Source organism: Rhinolophus hipposideros (genome assembly GCF_964194185.1).
Source record: "Rhinolophus hipposideros genome assembly, chromosome: 1".
Taxonomy (NCBI): domain Eukaryota; kingdom Metazoa; phylum Chordata; class Mammalia; order Chiroptera; family Rhinolophidae; genus Rhinolophus; species Rhinolophus hipposideros.
In genome coordinates, this window is record NC_138047.1 from 3,775,264 (window position 1) to 3,793,882 (window position 18,619).

Sequence of the window (18,619 nt, forward strand, 5' to 3'; positions counted from 1 at the left end):
GTTTTTTTTGAAAACCTCTTGTGTTCACATGTATTTAGTTCAACAACCAGATCCAAACCAGCCAAAGCCGGAAGGAGCGCAGATGTTGGCCATGCGTGGTGAACAGCTCGGTGTGGTTACGAATTGGCCCCCGTCTTTAGAAGCCGCGTTACAGCGATGGGGAACCATCTCGCCAAAGGCCCCGTGCTTGACCACGATGGACACGAATGGGAAGCCCCTGTACATCCTCACTTACGGTAATCCCATGGGGCTCAGTTGCCTTTGTTTGCTTCTGCACACACCTGCCACTCCACGTGGCTAACTGCACACACCTGCCGCTCCCAGGTGGCTAACTGCACACACCTGCTGCTCCAGGTGGCTAACTGCACACACCTGCCACTCCCAGGTGGCTAACTGCACACACCTGCCACTCCACGTGGCTAACTGCACACACCTGCCGCTCCCAGGTGGCTAAGTGCACACACCTGCCGCTCCAGGTGGCTAACTGCACACACCTGCCGCTCCCAGGTGGCTAACTGCACATACCTGCCGCTCCCAGGTGGCTAACTGCACACACCTGCCACTCCAGGTGGCTAACTGCACACACCTGCCACTCCACGTGGCTAACTGCACACACCTGCCGCTCCCAGGTGGCTAACTGCACACACCTGCCGCTCCAGGTGGCTAACTGCACACACCTGCCGCTCCCAGGTGGCTAACTGCACAGACCTGCCGCTCCCAGGTGGCTAACTGCACAGACCTGCCGCTCCCAGGTGGCTAACTGCACACACCTGCCGCTCCCAGGTGGCTAACTGCACACACCTGCCACTCCAGGTGGCTAACTGCACACACCTGCCACTCCAGGGGGCTAACTGCACACACCTGCCACTCCGAGGTGGCTAACTTATATTTGTGCTGCCTTATGTTTCCAGTCCAAAATACGTAGACTCTGAAAGGAAATATTTCAGGGAAATGTTTTGGTTTGAATAAGAAAAGTTACTATGGTTAAATGTTTTCTGAGTCTGGATCCAAAAACGTAGTGACGACCACTCTCCCAGGGTGTTGGGTGTTAACCTGTTGAAATGTGTCTTTGACATTCGTGAGATGAGAAAGGGTTGGCTCTTAAAGGTGTGTCTAAACTCTGACATGTATCATTCAGAAGAAGCAAAATCTGTTTCCAAACTGCTTTTTCAGAAAACAAAAGAAGCTTTTCTTTAATTCTTTGTTCAGTGCAATTAATGCAGTCTATAAATTTTCAGAAATAGTTAATTGTACCAGAGGGGTCCCTTTCTCTTTGTTCCGTGGACAAGAGGCCGTGAGAAATCTGATTGGTAGGTTCTGTTCACACCGTCTGCTGCAGCTATGTAAAAACCAGCTTCATAACTCATATTACATCTGCATGTGTGAAGTTAGATTACTTTTTTTAAAACTTTGAGTTTTTACGTCAATAACACTCTTCGAAGTGCAGGTAGGGAAGAAATAGATGTCTACATTGGCAGCTGAGGCCAAGAGCCTGACGTTACATGAACTAATGTGCAGTCCAGCCTTCTGGGGTGCGGGGCCCCAGGAACCACCAGCCAGACTCAAGCACTGTCCCAGACATCTTTTGGACAGCAGTTACCTGGACCGTAGCAGCGTGTTTCATAGCCATTTTGTTTTCAATGGCTTCGTTGCATAATTCTAAGTAGATAAAGGGTAGTTCGCCCATGACGAGGCATAAGCTGAATTTTTTTTTGATTATGCTCCTGGAAATGGGTTTTATTCAGTCAGAAAGCTGGAAGGCTCTCTTGGGTGAGCGTCATCTCCTGTCAGATGCAGCTCCTTACTGGTCCTTCAGGGCTTGCCTGCCCACGGTTGGGGAATTCTAGCCGCCACCTGTATGCACACATGAACGCTGCCTTGTCCGTCAGCCACAGGTGCGCAGTCACCTAAGGTGTTTGAAGCACTCCGTGCCCCACACAGCACCAAGGCGTGGGGCTCAAAGAGGAGTTACACGCCGTCCCTGGTGCTGAGCCAGACTGGAAGCACCGCTGGACGGGAGGATGGATGGTGCTGACTTTCCTAAGGTGAATTTGAGGTTCAGCTCCAGCTCAGCTATCTAGGACAATTTGGTGTGTCTATAGTAAGGAATCAACTCCTGCTTTTCAGTCCTCTATATTTTGCTGTGTTTTAATCACTGATACGAGACATAGACTGAGGGTCAATCTCTGTTTTTGCTTTGTTACAGGAGCATCGGAAAGCTGTGCCTTTCCAAATGTAAGATTACAGTTTATCAGGATGTAAAATGAACGTGTGGGCTAATACAATGAAAACTTTAGAAATGTGCTTTCTACGTAGAAACACTAAATAGAGGAACACTGAATGGTGGATGTTGCTGAAAAGACACAGAAAAGTTCATGCGTAAGAACTGTTCTAGTACCAGGTAACTTGGTATAAGCGAAGGACCAGACCTTTAGAGCATGGTAGTTTCATCCAGCCCCAAGTGTAGCTTCCTGCCAAAGCCTTGAGTGGCAGAATTCCCAGCCAAGAACAAGGTCTTCAGTAGAAAATACAAAGGGCGAATAAAGGTAGTGAACAAACTTATTTAAGAAATCTTTCGCTTTTTATTTACCAATCTAGATAAAAGAACATGCTAAAGAGAACCCATGCTGCTTCATAATCCTACAGTGATACCTTGGCTTGCTTGAGGCTTTTCTCCCAAGCAAATGCTCATCTTTTTCTTTCTTTTCTTTGCTTTTTGGCTTTTGCCCCATATATTTAGAGGGATTTAGATGCTTGAACTAGAAAAGCGTCGGGCAGTCTTTCTGTATCTTTTTGGGTTTCTGCGCCGTTGGCAATGGCCTCTCAAGCCCCCACGCAGTTTCCAGGTGAACTAGCCACCAAGCTCCCCACAGGCTCTGACCACCTTCCCTCCCCAGACCCCGGGTTCCACGCTCCACAGTGTCTGCTCCTCACTCAACCTGAAGTAAAGTTAAAATCCATACGTAATAGGATGGTGTTTTCATCTTTCCCACATGTTTTGTTCTCCTACATTCACATTGCTGTCTGGGTCCCAGGATCTGTTTGCCCAGTTACAACATCTGTGGAACTTGTCTTAAATCGGGCAATTTTATGTCTAATTCCCAACTTTCAAGTATGCAATACAGTATTATTAACTGTTATTAGCTGTAGTCACCATGCTGTGCATTAGAACCTCATGGTTTATTTTATAAGTAGAAGTTTGTACCTTTTGATGGCCTTCCCCCATTTTGCCACGCCCCACCACCACCTCTCCCCGCCTTCACCTCTGGCAACCACCAGTCTGTTCTCTGTGCCTATGAGGTCAATTTTTTATTTTTATTTTGTTTTTATTCCACATATGAGTGAAATCATATTGTATTTGTCTTTCTCTGTCTGACTTATTTCACTTAGCATAATACCCTCTAGGTCCATCCATTTTATTGCAAATGGTAAGATTTCCTTCATTTTTATGGCCGAGTAACATTCCATTGTGCATATGTACCACATCTTCTTTATCCATTCAGCTATTGATGTAGACCTAGGTTTATTCCCTATTTTGGCTGTTGTAAATAATGCTACAATGCAAGGATTACTTGAAGGTGGGCAAATTGGGCAAGCAGGGGAAGAGGGAAGGGAGCGGAGACACAGCCCACATCTGCGGCTATGGAAACGCAGTCCGCACCTGTAGCTGTGGGGATGCGGCCCGCACCTTTGGCTGTGGAGAGGCAGCCCGCTTCTGTGGCTATGGAAACGCAGTCAGCATCCGCAGCTGCAGAGACGCAGGGGATCCCAGAATGGAACAGAGAAGACAAAAGCCAGGAGGGGGGCTCTTTCCCTGCGTCCCACAGCTGATCTCTCGCGCCGAGGGGGCAGCATATCCAGCATTTGAGACAATAACCTCAGTGAGACCTCCAGTTGGACCCTAGGCCGGACAAAGGACACAAACACCATACCTGAGCCCCTCCTCCCGCTCTTCTAATCCTACCCCCCGCCCTTCCAGAGACTTAAACTGGCCCCTGAACTGAGGAGTAGTGTCAGATTACAGAGGAGCCTTAGTGCTCAGGCTTTGGGAAGACTGGCAGGCATCTCTGACCCAGGGAAGAGCCTGGGAAGAGTGGGATTTTTGCTGGGCGAGGAGAGAAGAGACTGCTCCACCCCAAGCCACCACCTTTTCTGGCCTGCGCAAAGAGTGTGACACGGCTGAGCTGGGAGAGAGAAGACCCCTCCATCCCCAGCTCCCACCCTTTCTGGCCTGCCTAGGGTAGGGCAATTACAACTGTGGAGGCACTCCCAGAGATCAGCAGTAGGCGGCAGACTCAGCTTTGGGCTTTCAGCTTCTCAGAAATCTCCCACCTGCCACACACACACACACACACACACACACACACAAAAGAAGTGCCCTAAGACTCAGGAGAACTGGACACAGGGCTGCTGATGCTACTCTCAGTGTGCATCTGTGCAGGCAAGGACAGAAACTGCACTGACTTTGTTGAAACTACCATCCAGACCCCCCAGCCCCACGCATCTAAATCTGCAGTACCAACGTCATTCTGGGCACCAGGTGACCGGCTCTGCCTGCACAATAGGCAAAAGACTCTTTGGTACAGCAGAGGACAACATGGAGATTACTTGGTGGGCTTAAGCCAAGACTGGCACTGCTTTTTGTTATGTTTTGTTTTGTTTTCTCTTTACATCTTTGATATCTTTGCCTGTGTTGAGTGTGGGTTGTCGTTTGTTTTTACATGTGAATGTATTTGATTTTTTTCTTTGTTGTTGTTGTTGTGCTTGGTGATTTGCTTTTTTCTGAAATTGCCCTATCAGAGCCCATCTTAAGAGGCACAAGACTCAATATACCCAGAGGCCAACTGCAGACCAAACCAGAGTACTACCGGGTTTGACCTACAAGTGACACACCAAGAAGGAATTCTCTGCAGGCACAAGAGCCCATAGACGCCAAACCACATTTAAGTGGTCAACCCTCACACAGCAGAACACCCTGCAGTGGGCAGAACCAAGTCTCACAACTAGTCAGCCAAGGAGTTAATCCCATCTACTCACAAGCGAAAAGCAATTAAAGATCTTCTTTAACAGGACAATATACACAACACAAGAGTCACCTTTGGAGCACACGCAGAGGAGAAGAACGAAGTAGTGCAAGTCAAATATAAAGGGCACATACTACGTAAGATAACCCAGCAAGAACTAAGAACTCTAGGGGATCTACCTAATACATCAAAGCAAACACAGAGAGTCAGCCAGAATGGGGAAACAAAGAAACATGTCCCAAATAAAAGAACAGAAGAAACATCCACAACTGGAATCAAATGAAACAGAGGTAACCAAACTATCAGAGACAGAGTTCAGAACACTGATGATAAGAATGTTTAAGGAGCTTAGAGACAACATAAAGAAGGAAAGAGAAATCATAATGAACAACCAGTTAGAAGTAAAGAACACAATTACTGAAATGAAGAACTCACTTGAAGGAATTAACAGCAGGTTAGATGAAGCAGAGGATCGAATCAGCGACTTAGAAGACAAGTTAGCAGAGATCACCCAAACAGAGCAACAGAAAGAAAAAAGAATAAAAAACAATGAAGATGGTTTAAGAGCCCTCTGGGAAAACATCAAGCGCAAACAACATGTGCATCATAGGAATACCAGAAGGTGAAGAGAGGAATCAAGGGATTCAGAACATATTTGAAGTAATAATGAGAACTTCCCTAAACTGATGAAGGAAAACTTCCCTAAACTGATGAAGGAAACCAACATACAAGCCCAGGAAGCGAAGAGAGTTCCAACCAGGATAAACCTAAACAGGTCCACACCAAGACACATTATAGTTAAAACGGCAAAGGTTAAAGACAAAGAGAGAATCCTAAAAGCAGCAAGAGAAAGACAAAGGGTTACATACAACTCCCATAAGACTATCAAATGACTTTTCTACAGAAACATTGAAGGCCAGGAGGGAGTGACAGGAGATACTCAAAGTGATGGAATACAAAGGTTACAATCTAGATTGCTTTTTCCAGCAAGGCTATCATTTAAAGTTGATGGAGAGATAAAGAGCTTCCCAGAAAAGAATAAGCTGAAAGAATTTATTACCACCAAGCCAGCATTGCAAGAAATACTAAAAGGACTTCTGTAAATAGAAGAAAGATGAAAACAATCTAGCTACAAATTTAAAAATGGCAATAACTATGTACCTATCAATAATCACTTTAAATATAAATGGATTAAATGCTCCAATCAAGAGACATAGGGTGGCTCAGTGGATCAGAAAGCAAGACCCTTGTATATGCTATATACAAGAGACTCACCTCAGATCAAAAGACACATACAGGCTGAAAGTGAAGGGTTGGAGTAAGATATTTCATGCAAATGGAAATGAGAAAAAAGCTGGAGTTGCAATACTTATATCTGACAAAATAGACTTTAAAATGAAGAACATATTAAAAGATAAACATGGGCACTATATAATAATAAAGGGATCGATCCGACAAGAGGACATAACCCTAGTAACCATCTATGCACCCAACATAGGAGCACCTAAATATATAAAACAGGTACTGACTGAAAAAAAAGACAGAGATCAACAGTAACACTATCATGGTAGGGGACTTCAACACACATCTGACAACAAGGAACAGGTCTTCCAAACAGAAAATCAATATGAAAACAACAGCCTTAAATAATACATTGAACCACTTGGATTTAATTGATATTTTCAGAGCATTTCACCCCAATGCTGCAAAATACACGTTTTTCTCAAGTGCACATGGAACATTTTCAAAGACAGTCCATATGTTAGGCCACAAAACAAGTCTTGATAAATTTAAGAAAATTGAAATCATACCAGTTGTCTTCTCTGACCACAGTGGTATGAAATTAGAGATGAACTACAGGAAAACAAACTGGAAGACACACTAATTCATGGAGGCTGAATAACATGTTACTAAATAATGAATTGGTCAACCAGGAGATCAAGGAATAAATAAAAAGATATCTCAAGACAAACGAAAGTGAAAACACAACCACCCAAAATGTATGGGATGCCACGAAAGCAGTCTTAAGAGGGAAATTCATATCATTGCAGGCCTACCTAAAGAAACAAGAAACATCACTAATCAACAGTTTATCTTCACACATAAGGGATCTGGAAAGAGAATAGCAAAATAAGCTTAAAGGGAGTAGAAGGAAGGAGATAATAAAGTTCAGAGTGGAAATAAATGAAATAGAAACCAAAAACACAATACAAAAGATCAATGAATCCAATAGTTGGTTCTTGGAGAAGGTAAATAAAATTGACCAACCTTTAGCCCGACTCATTAAAAAAAAGAGAGAGAGGACCCAAATTAATAAAATCAGAAATGGAAGTGGAGAAGTGACAACAGACACTGCAGAAATACAAAAAGATTTAAGAAATTAATATGAGCAATTAGATGCCAACAAATTTGACAATCAGGAAGAAATGGACAATTTTCTAGAGGCGCACAACCTTCCAAGGCTAACTCAAGAAGAAACAGAAAATCTGAATAGACTGATTACCACCAAGGAAATTGAATCAGTAATCAACAATCTCCCAACAAACAAAAGCCCTGGACCAGATGGCTTTACAGGTGAATTTTACAAAACGTTCAAAAAATAATTATCACCTATTCTCCTCAATCTCTTCCAAAAAATCCAGAAGGAGGAAAGACTCCCAAACACATTTTATGAAGCCACTATCACCCTGATCCCAAAATCAGACAAAGTCACCATGAAAAAACTACAGGCCAGTATCTCTAATGAATATAGATGCAAAAATCCTCAACAAAATACTAGCGAACAAAATTCAGCAGTACATTAAAAAGATCATACACCATGATCAAGTGGGATTCATCCCTGGTATGCAGGGGTGGTTCAACATCCGCAAATCAATTAATGTGATACACCACATTAACAAAATGAAAAATAAAAATCACATGATCATATCAATAAATGCAAAAAAGCATTTGATAAAATCCAGCAGCAATGTTTGATAAAAACCCTTAAGAAAGTGGGAATAGAGGGATCATATCTCAACATAATAAAGGCCATATATGATAAACCCACAGCTAACCTCATATTCAATGGGGAAAAGCTAAAACCATTTCCCTTAAGATCAGGAGCAAGGCAAGGTTGCCCACTTTCTCCACTTCTATTCAACATAGTTCTGCAAGTTTTAGCCACAGCAGTCAGACAAGAAAAAGAAATAAAAGGCATCCAAATCGGTAAGGAGGAAGTAAAATTGTCATTATATGCAGATGACATGATACTATATATAGAGAACCCACCTAGAAACTATTAGAGCCGATAGATGAATTTAGTAAAGTAGCAGGATACAAAATTAATATTCAGAAATCAGTTGCAATTGTACGTACCAATAATAAAACATCAGAAGGAGAAATTAAAAAAACAATCCCATTTACAATTGCTCCAAAGACTATAAAATACCTGGGAATAAATTTAACCAAAGTAGTAAAATATCTGCACTCAGAAAATTATAAGACACTGAAGAAAGAAATGAAAGAAGATACAAATCGATGGAAACACATACCATGTTCATGGATAGGAAGAATTAATATAGTAAAAATGTCCATACTGCCGTGCTCGCTTCGGCAGCACATATACTAAAATGTCCATACTGCCTAAGGCAATATACATATTCAACGCAATTCCTATCAAACTACCAATGACGTTTTTCACAGAAATAGAACATATAATCCTAAAATTTATATGGGACCATAAAAGACCCCAAATAGCCACAGCAATCTTGAGAAATAAGAACAAAGTGATATGTATAACAATACCTGACATCAAATTATACTACAAGGCTATAGATATCAAAACAGTATGGTACTGGCATAAAAACAGACACATACATCAATGGAACAGAATAGAGAGTCCAGAAATAAATCCATGCCTATATGGCCATTTAATCTACGACAATGGAAGCAAGAATGTACGGTGGGGTAAAGACATTTTATTCAATAAATGGTGCTGGGAAACCAGGACAGACACATGTAAAAAGCTGGACCACCTCCTTACACCATATACAAAAATAAATTCAAAATGGCTTCAAGACTTAAATTTAAATGTAAGATCTGAAACCATAAAATACCTAGAAGAAAATATAGGAAGAAACTTCACAGACATTACCCGGGGTAAGATTTTTACTGATATATCCCCTCGCGCAAGGGAAGTAAGAGAAAAAATAAACGTGGGATTACATCAAGCTTAATAGTTTCTTCACAGCAAAGGAAACCATCAATAAAACAAAAAGGGATTCTACTGAGTGGGAAAAGATATTTGCCAATGATATACCAGATAAAGAGTTAATATCAGAAATTTATAAAAAAACTCACTCAACTCACCTCCAAAAAAACAAACAACCCAATTAAAAAATGGGCAGAGGACACGAAGAAACATTTTTCTAAAAAGGACATACAGATGGCAAACAGACATATGAAGAAATGCTCAACCTCACTAACCATCAGAGAAATGCAAATAAAAACCACAATGAGATACCACCTCCCCCGAGTTAGAATGGCTATCATCAATAAATCAACAAACAAGTGCTGGCGCGGACGTGGAGAAAAGGGACCGCTTGTGCACTGTTGGTGGGATTGCAGATTGGTGCAGCCAGTATGGAAAACAGTATGGAGGTATCTCAAAAATCTAAAAATGGAACTATCTTATGATCCAGCAATTCCACTTGTAGGTATCTATCTGGAGAAATCCAAAACTCCCAATTCAAAAATCTTTATCCACTCCTATGTTTATTGCAGCACTATACACAATAGCCAAGACATGGAAACAACCGAAATGCCCATCGGTAGATGACTGGATGAAGAAACCGTGGTACATTTATACAATGGAGTATTACGCAGCCATAAAGAAGAAAGAAATCTTACCGTTTGCAACAACATGGATGGAGCTAGAGAACATTATGTTAAGTGAAATAAGTCAGACAGAGAAAGACAAATACCATATGATCTCACTTATGTGCGGAATCTAAAGAAAAGAATAAGTGAATGAATTAATCAGAAACAGTTTTGGAGACAGAGGAAAAACTGAGGGTTGCTAGATGGGCGTGGGGGCGGGGATAAGGGGGAAGGTGAGGGTATTAGAAAACAGTCGGTAACCACAAAATGGCCACGATGTTTTGAAATTTAATTTGGGGAATGTATTCAATAATGTAAAGATTTTGTAGGGTATCCGATGGACACGTGTCCCATTTGGGAGACCACCTCAGGGATGATGTAGATGCCTGATCACTGCACTGTACACCTGAAGCTGAACAATAATTAATGCCAACTATAATTTTATATATGTATGTATATGTATGTATATACTTACAAGAAGGGGAGTACAGCATTAGGAATAGAGACAGTGGAAATGTAATGGCTCTGTGTGATGTCAGAGGGATAGTGGATGGGGGAGAGGGGTTCACACAGTGTGAGGGATGTAAATGATAAACGTTCAAGTATTACTTTGTCTTGTGTACCTGAAACTAATAAAGAATACTATATGCATACAAAAAAACGAAATACATGACTGGAATCTAATCACAAGGAAACACCAAACAAATCCACTTGAAGGCCACTCTACAAAATAACTGACCCTTTAATCTTCAAAAATGTCAAGTTCATAACAGTCAGATATTGAGAAACTGTTCCAGAATGAAGGGGACTAAAAAAAACATGACAATAAAATGCAACGTGTGATTCTGACTAGGACCCAAAGAATATTATTAGGACAACTGGACATCAATGTTAATTTCCTAAATTTGGATAACTGTATTGTCATTATCTAAGAGAGTGTCCTCATTTATTGGAAATATAAACTATTTTCAGGTATTCAGTATTCAGGGGCGATAGGGCATCAGGCTGGTAATTTACTTTTAAATGGCTTGAGGAAATAATGTAGTTTGCTGTACTATATTTGATATTTTTAGTGAGTTTGAGATTGACTCAAAATAAGAAAAAATTATACAATAAAGAATAAGTTTCTTCAAAAAAAATAATAATGCTACAATGAACATGGGCTGCATATATCTTTTGAGTTAGTGTTTTTATTTTCTTTGGATAAATACCCAGAAGTGGGATTTTTGGATCCTATGGTAAGTTCTATTTTCAGTTTTTTGAGGAACCTCCATACTGGTTCCATAATGACTGCATAAATTTGCAATCCCATCAATGTTCCCTTTCCTCCACATCCTCGCTAATACTTGTTTGTTGATTTATTGATGATAGCCATTCTGACTGGGGTGAGGTGATATCTCATTGTGGTTTTTATTTGCATTTCTCTGATGATTAGTGATGTTGAGCGTCTTTTCATCTGTCTGTTGGCCATCAGTATGTCCTCTTTGGAGAAATGTCTATTCGGGTCCTCCACCCATTTTTTCATTGGATTGTTTTGGGGGTTTTGCTACTGGGTTGTACAAGTTCTTTATAAATATATTGGATATTAACCCCCGTTAGAGGTAGAATTTGGAGATATTCTCTCCCAGTCAGTAGGTTGCCTTTTCATTTTTTTGATGGTTTCCTTTTCTGTGCAGTAGTTTGATGTGCCCACTTGTTTATTTTTGCTTTTGTTGCCAGATCCACAAAATCACCAAGACAAATGTCAAGAAGCTTATCGCCTGTGCTTTTTCTAGTTTTATGGTTTCAGGTCTTACATTCAAGTCTTTACTCCATTTTGAGTTAATTTTGTGTATGGTATAAGAAATAGTCCAATTTCATTCTTTTACATATGGCTATCCAGTTTTCCCAACACCATTTATTGAAGAGACTGTCCTTTCCCCAGTGCATATTCTTGTCTCCTTTGTTGTAAATTTATTGATCATATGTGCATGGATTTATTCCTGGGCTCTTTATTCTGTTCCAGTTATCTGTGTGTGTTTTTCTGCCAACATCGTGCTGTTTTGATTACTATAGCCTTATTGTGTAGTTTGAAATCACGGGTTGTGATGCCTCCAGTTTTGTTCTCCTTTCTCAAGATTGCTTTGGCTATTAAGGGTCTTTTGTGGTTCCATATACATTTTTGGATTGTTTGTTCCATTTCTGTAAAAATGCTATTTGAATTTTGATGGGATTAGATTGAATCTATAGGTTGATTTGGGTAGTGTGGGCATTTTAACATTACATGCACACCTTGGAGATATTGTACGTTATGTCCAGACCACTGCAATAAAAAGAATATTGCAGTAAAGTGAGTCACATGAATTTTTTGTTTACCCAATGTATATAAAAGTTATGTTTACACTATATTGTAGTCTAAGTTTGCGATAACATTATGTCTGAAAAAAAGTACCTTAAATAAACGTACTTTATTGCTAGAAAGTACTAGTCGTCATCTGAGCCTTCAGCAAGTCATAATGTTTTTATTGGTGGCGGGTCTCGTTTTGATGCTGGTGAAAATGCAATATCGGTGAAGTGCAATAAAACAGGTATGTCTGTATTAGTTCTTCCAGTCCATCATCACAGAATATTTTTTCATTTATTTGTGTCTTCAGTTTTTTTCATCAGTGTCATTGTTTTCAGCCTACAGGTCTTTCACCTCCTTGGTTAAATTTATTCCTAGGTATTTTGTTATTTTTGATGAAATTTTACTTGCCATGCTTTTCTTAATTTCTCTTTCTGATAGTCCATTATTAGTGTATGGAAATGCAGCAGATTTCTATATATTGCTTTTGTATCCTGAACCTTTACTAAATTTATTTATTATAAGATTTTTTTTGATGGATTCTTCAGGGTTTTCTATACATAGTATCATGTCTTCTGTAAATAATGACAGATTTACTTATTCCTTTCCAATTTGGATGCCATTTATTTCTTTTTCTTGCTTAATTGATCTGCCTGGGGCTTTTAATACTGTGTTGAATAAAAGAAGCTGGGGTGGACATTCTTGTCTTGTTCCTGATCTTGGAGGAAAAAACTGTTAGCTTTTCACCGTTGACTTTAATGTTAGCTGCAGGCTTGTCACATGTGGCCTTTATTATGTTGAGATATGTTCCCTCAATACCCACTTTGCTGAGAGTTTTTAATCACAAATGGCTGCTGGAATTTGTCAAACGCCTTTTCTGCATCTATTATGGGGATCATACAACTTTTATCCTTCATTTTGCTTTACATGATGAATCCCACTGACTGATTTGCATGTGTTAAACCAACCTTGCATCCCTGGAATAATGAATCCCACTTGATTGTGGTATATGATCTTTTCAGTGTATTGCTGAACTTTGCTAATATTTTGTTGAGGATTTTTGCATCTATGTTCAGGAGGGATAATTGCCTGTAATTTTCTTGTGACACCCTTGTCTGATTTTGGTATCAGGGTAATGGCGGCCTCAGGAAATGAGTTTGGAAGTGTTTCCTCCTCTTCTATTTTTTGGAAGAGTTTGAGAAGTGTAGGTATTATTTCTTCTTTGAATGTTTGGTAGAATTTGCCAGGGAAACGTGTGTCACTTTGCACAACATAAATTAGTGGTAACGCACTATTGCCATGGTCTTTGCCCTACTTTACTCCCTAGAAATCTTCCCTCACAACTTCTGTGATAATTAAATTTCTGGCTTTGCTGTAGGCATTTTGTACACTAAGAGTATTTGTACTAGTACCGTATTCCAGTGTTCAGGCTTCTCAGATTTCATGAGTCAGAATTGCTGGCTTTTATTGCCCATCTTGATTCCAGGGACTCAGAATAAACTGAGGGGTTGAAATGAAAATGTAATACTCTCTTTGCAGTTTAATGTGCACAAATGTCCATAACTGGGAACACACTTGTCCAGTTACTTGTGTCTGTACTTTGTATTGATAGGCAAACTGTGGACAAGAAGCATGAAGGTGGCTTACAACATCCTGCATAAATTAGGTACGAAGCAAGAACCGATGGTGCGGCCTGGAGACAGGGTGAGTGCAATTTAATTCGTTGCATCTGCAAAACACATTGTCTTAGTGAAAAAGTTACCTACTGTCATAAAGTTCCAGAGCCCAGTGTCTCTTCATACTAATGCTGCTAAGTAAGGCTTTCTTAACATTTACTATGAACCCGGAGCAATTACACATAAGTCATTTAATTTTTACAGCAACTCAGTGAGCCAAACTAGAGTATTTCCCATGCATTATCCATGCGGACATTCGGACTTGACGGGTCAAGTATCATATCAGATGCAGGCACATAACTAGTTGGTGGTGTAGCCAGCACTCATATCCATTTCTGTCTGACCCCCAAAGCCTGTGTCCTAACCACTGTCATATAGTGTCTCCAAGTTTGAAACATTTTGTGTTATCTACCTGGGTAGGCAGGACAATTACATTTTAAACTCCTCTTACATTAGTGAGATCGACGATCTCAGCAGTAAACTTCTGGTACCATTCCTTCCCCAGTGTTAAATTTCTTGATCTTTCATTGAAAATCAAATTTTATTCTTACTGCAACCTGATAAGTTACAGAGGACAGATATTAGTATTTCCCTTTAATGTTACTCCCAGAGCAGTTAATAACCTTGTCCAAGCTTCACACCCAGCTTAGAGGTGGGGCTGGGTATGTAACCGAGTTTTCTTGCCTTTTTCCCCACAAGCTGCTATGTACCTTCAATGCCCCGAGACTGGGTTTTCCTACCTGCACCCAAAGGCCTCCCAGTGAATTTTATTAAGATGTCACCACAGAGCACCATAGAGCATCATAGAACACAATCTACGATTCATTGAGGAGATATTATAAGGACATGGGCCCATTACAGTGAATTTTTAAAAGATTGTGATTGCTGCTGACGCAGGATTCTGTGTGAACTATGTTTCTTTCCAATTTTTTATTTAACCTGTTTCACCTTTAGCCTTTAAAAGTCTCTTGTAGCACTCATACTTCCGATTACACAACTTATGATAAACCTACAGTAATCTAAATAGTGCAGTACTGACATAAAGACAGACGAGACCAATGGAATGGAATAGAGAGCCCTGACATAAACCCTCACATATATCGTCAGGTGATTTTCAATCAGGATGCTAAGACATTAAATGGGGAAGGACAGTTTATTCAATGGTGGTCTTGGGACAATTGGACATCCACAAGCAAAAAAACAAAATTGAACCATTATACCATATATAAAAAAAAATCCAAAATGGATAAAAAACCTAGACATAAAAGTTAAAACTATAAAACTCTTAGTATAAAACATAGGGGAAACTTCATGACATTAGATTTGGTAGTGATTTCTTGCATATGATACCAGAAGCCCAGGCAACAACAAAATTGATAAATTGGACTTCATCAGAATGAAAAAAACTTTTGTACTCTAAAGGACACTGTTGATAGGGAAAACACGACATAAAAAATGGGAGGAAATGTTTGCAAATCATGTATCTAATAAGTGGTTAGTATCCAGAATATATAAAGAACTCCTACAGCTCAACAACAACCAAAAAAAAAAAAAATGTTTGAAAATGTTCAAAAGACTTGAATACACATTTCTCTAGAGAAGAATCATAGGTGTCCAATAGGCACATGTAAAGAAGTTCGATATCACTAATCATTAGGGAAATGCAAATCAAAACCACAGTGAGATCCCACTTCATACCCACTAGAATGACTATTATCAAAAGTAGAAAATAATAAGTGTTGGCAAGAATGTGAAAAAATTGGAGCCCTTGTATATTGCGGTAGGAAAATACAGTTGTGTATTTGCTATGGAAAAGAATATGGTGGTTTCTTAAAAACTAAAAATGGAATTACTTTTTGGTCCAATTCTACTTCAATTTCAAAATTATTAAAAGCAGAAACTTGAACATTTGTTTCTACACCAATGTTCACAGCAGTGTTATTCACAAACCAAAGGTGGAAGCAAGCCAGGTGTCCATGGACAGATGAATGGACAATATAATGTGATCCAGCCATGTAATGGAATATTATTCAGCCTTGAAAAGGAAGGACATTCAGACATATGCTGTAGCATGGATGAACCTTGAGGACATTATGCTGAATGAGATGAGCCAGCCACAAGAGGACAAATATTGTGTGATCCCACTTCTGTGAGGCACTTAGGGTAGTTAAATTCATAGAGACAAAGAATAATGGTTACCAGGGGCTGGGAGATGTGGGGGTTAGTGTTTAGTGAGACAGAGTTTCCATTTAGGAAGATGACAGTTCTGGAGATGATGGTGGTGATGGTTTCATACGAATGTACTTAATGCCTCCGAATCGTATACTTGAAAATAGTTGAGATGATCAACTTTGTTATATGAGGTGTGATCAAAAACTACAGTGAATATTTAAATAAAAAAACATTTACAGTAAAAGACACGTTGTCATTAATCCCCCTCAAAATACTCCCCCTCACTTTGAACACACTTATCCCATCGTTCTTGCCACTTTCCCAAGCAGTTCTGGAAGTCCTCTTTCGTGAGTGTCGTTAGTTTCGCTGTCCTGGCTGCCTCAATGTCCTGAGTCATTTTGACCTAGGGAAGAGCCAGAAGTCGCATGATGCCAGACCTGGTGAATAAGGTGGATGAGGACACACCGTAATGTTTTTATTTGACAGAAATTGCTATACCAGAAGTGGTGTGTGACACGGAGCCTTTCTGTTGTGATCACAAAATGTGGTAACTGCTGCTGCCGAGTGCCATCCAATGGAAAGTCAGGGATCTTCAATATGGGAAGTGGTGCATTGAACCTTAGAAACAGTGTGTGACAGGTTTCAACTTGTTGGGTGCAGTCAGTTCGGTGTGAGCTATGGTTGAGAGAAAGTGTGTTTTAAAGTGTCCCGTAAATTTTCCTCCATCATGACAACACTCCGTGACATACATTACTTCTGGTATATGGCAATTTCTCTCAAAAACATTACAATGTGTCCTCATCCACCTTATTCACAGGATCTGGCACCGTGCGACTTCTGGTTCTTCTCCAAAGTCAAAATGATTCAGGATATCGAGGCAGCCACAACAATGCAACTAAAGACACTTATGAAAGAGGACTTCCAGGACTGCTTCGAAAAGTGGGAAGGATGATGGGATAAATGTGTTTGAAGAGAGGGGGTGTATTTTGAAAGGGATTAATAGCAATGTGTCTTTTACTGTAATTTTTTTTTATTTAAACATTTACCATATTGTTTTATCACACCTCGTATATATTTTACCACAGTAAAAAAAAAAATAATAAAAAAGTCAGTTGTAACATATCTTCCTTATCTATAATTTGGTTAAAAGTCTTAGTAATTTTTTAAAAAATTCTCTTGTACTGTGGCCTGCAGATTCTTGACATTCCCTTATAATTACAAATAAAACTGCCTCTGTTTAGCTGAGATGTTTGTAGAAATGTGGAATGCAATTCTGAGAGAGTAACACGTGCAAAGGGATTTTTTAGTCAGGGGCTGGTTTGAGTTGTATGAGGAAGACTGCTTTCTAAATTATTCCTTAAAAATGATTCATGTGGCATGGTTGTATAAGTGCTTATTAAATAAGCTTACATAACTATATATTGATAAAAAACCTGTTGCAATAAACAAGATTCTTTTTTTTTTTTCGTTAAATTTATTGGACTGACATTGATTAATAAACTTATGCAGATTTCTTATCAAAGAAGTACGGCAGAAAAGTTTATCATTGTCTAATTTAGCATTTACTTATTTGACCATGATATTCTCTCATTTAGCTTCTACTAATATCTTTTTTTTTTTAATTAAATTTATTGGGGTGACAATTGTTAGTAAATTTACGTAGATTTCAGGTGTACAATTCTGTATTATATTGTCTATAAATCCCATTGTGTGTTCACCACCCAGAGTCAGTTCTCCTTCCATCACCATATATTTGATCCCCTTTACCTTCATCACCCACCCCCCACCCCCTTACCCTCTGGTAACCACTAAATTCTTGTCTGTGTCTATGAGTTTTTGTTTCTCATTTGTTTGTCTTGTTCTTTTTGGTTTATATACCACATATCAGTGAAATCATAGGGTTCTTTGCTTTTTCTAAACAAGATTCTTGACCCTCTTCGAAAATTATTTCTGAATTAAGCATAATTTTTCCCAGAATAATGAACATGCAGTCCTTAGCATTAATTACAAACACTTTTCATTTGTGTGGCCCTTAGTCCAGTCTGTGGAGTGCCCTCTTGGGCCTGAGTGACCAAGTGTCCAGATGTCATAGGAGGGCCGTGGGTGCTACAGAGATGCATTGTGTGTGGAGCCTGCCTTTAGGGAGCCAGCAGTGTTAAAGACTAAACACGCTGTAACCAGCTTTTCTACAAATTGCAAAGAGATACAGGTCCTCAAAGGAGGTGATGAGACATACAGCTGAACTGTTGGGAAGGAGATGTCCCTTTTGTTTTGGGAGCAGCTGGGATCTGAGAAGTCTTCTTGGGGAGAAGTAAGTGGCAAGCTCTGGGTCCGGTTCCAGGAAGAGCATGGGAAGGAGCTGAGGGGCCTGTGGTCGGGAAACAAACCATGACTAAGCATGGGAAGAAGGTGGGCCTCGCTCAACGGGATTGAACCTTGGCAAACACCAAAGGGGCTTCCGCTTCTTTATTTGTTCCTGCTGTTCTGCTCTGAGGATAAGTAGGTGCAATGAAATGTCAGAGGAATGCAGAGACTCAAATGAATGGAAACCATGTGGGTTTATG

General features: G+C 40.0%; 1 protein-coding gene across 2 annotated transcripts in view; it reads left to right on the forward strand.

Moving 5' to 3' along the window:
- Positions 1-18,619, forward strand: part of DIP2C (disco interacting protein 2 homolog C) — a 337,740-nt gene that overhangs the window by 236,451 nt on the left and 82,670 nt on the right. For both annotated transcript variants that reach the window (XM_081055544.1, XM_081055545.1), the window contains 2 exons: positions 39-236; positions 13,820-13,911. In XM_081055544.1, the coding sequence (XP_080911670.1) occupies positions 39-236; positions 13,820-13,911 (290 nt within the window). The remainder of the gene's footprint in view (positions 1-38; positions 237-13,819; positions 13,912-18,619) is intronic.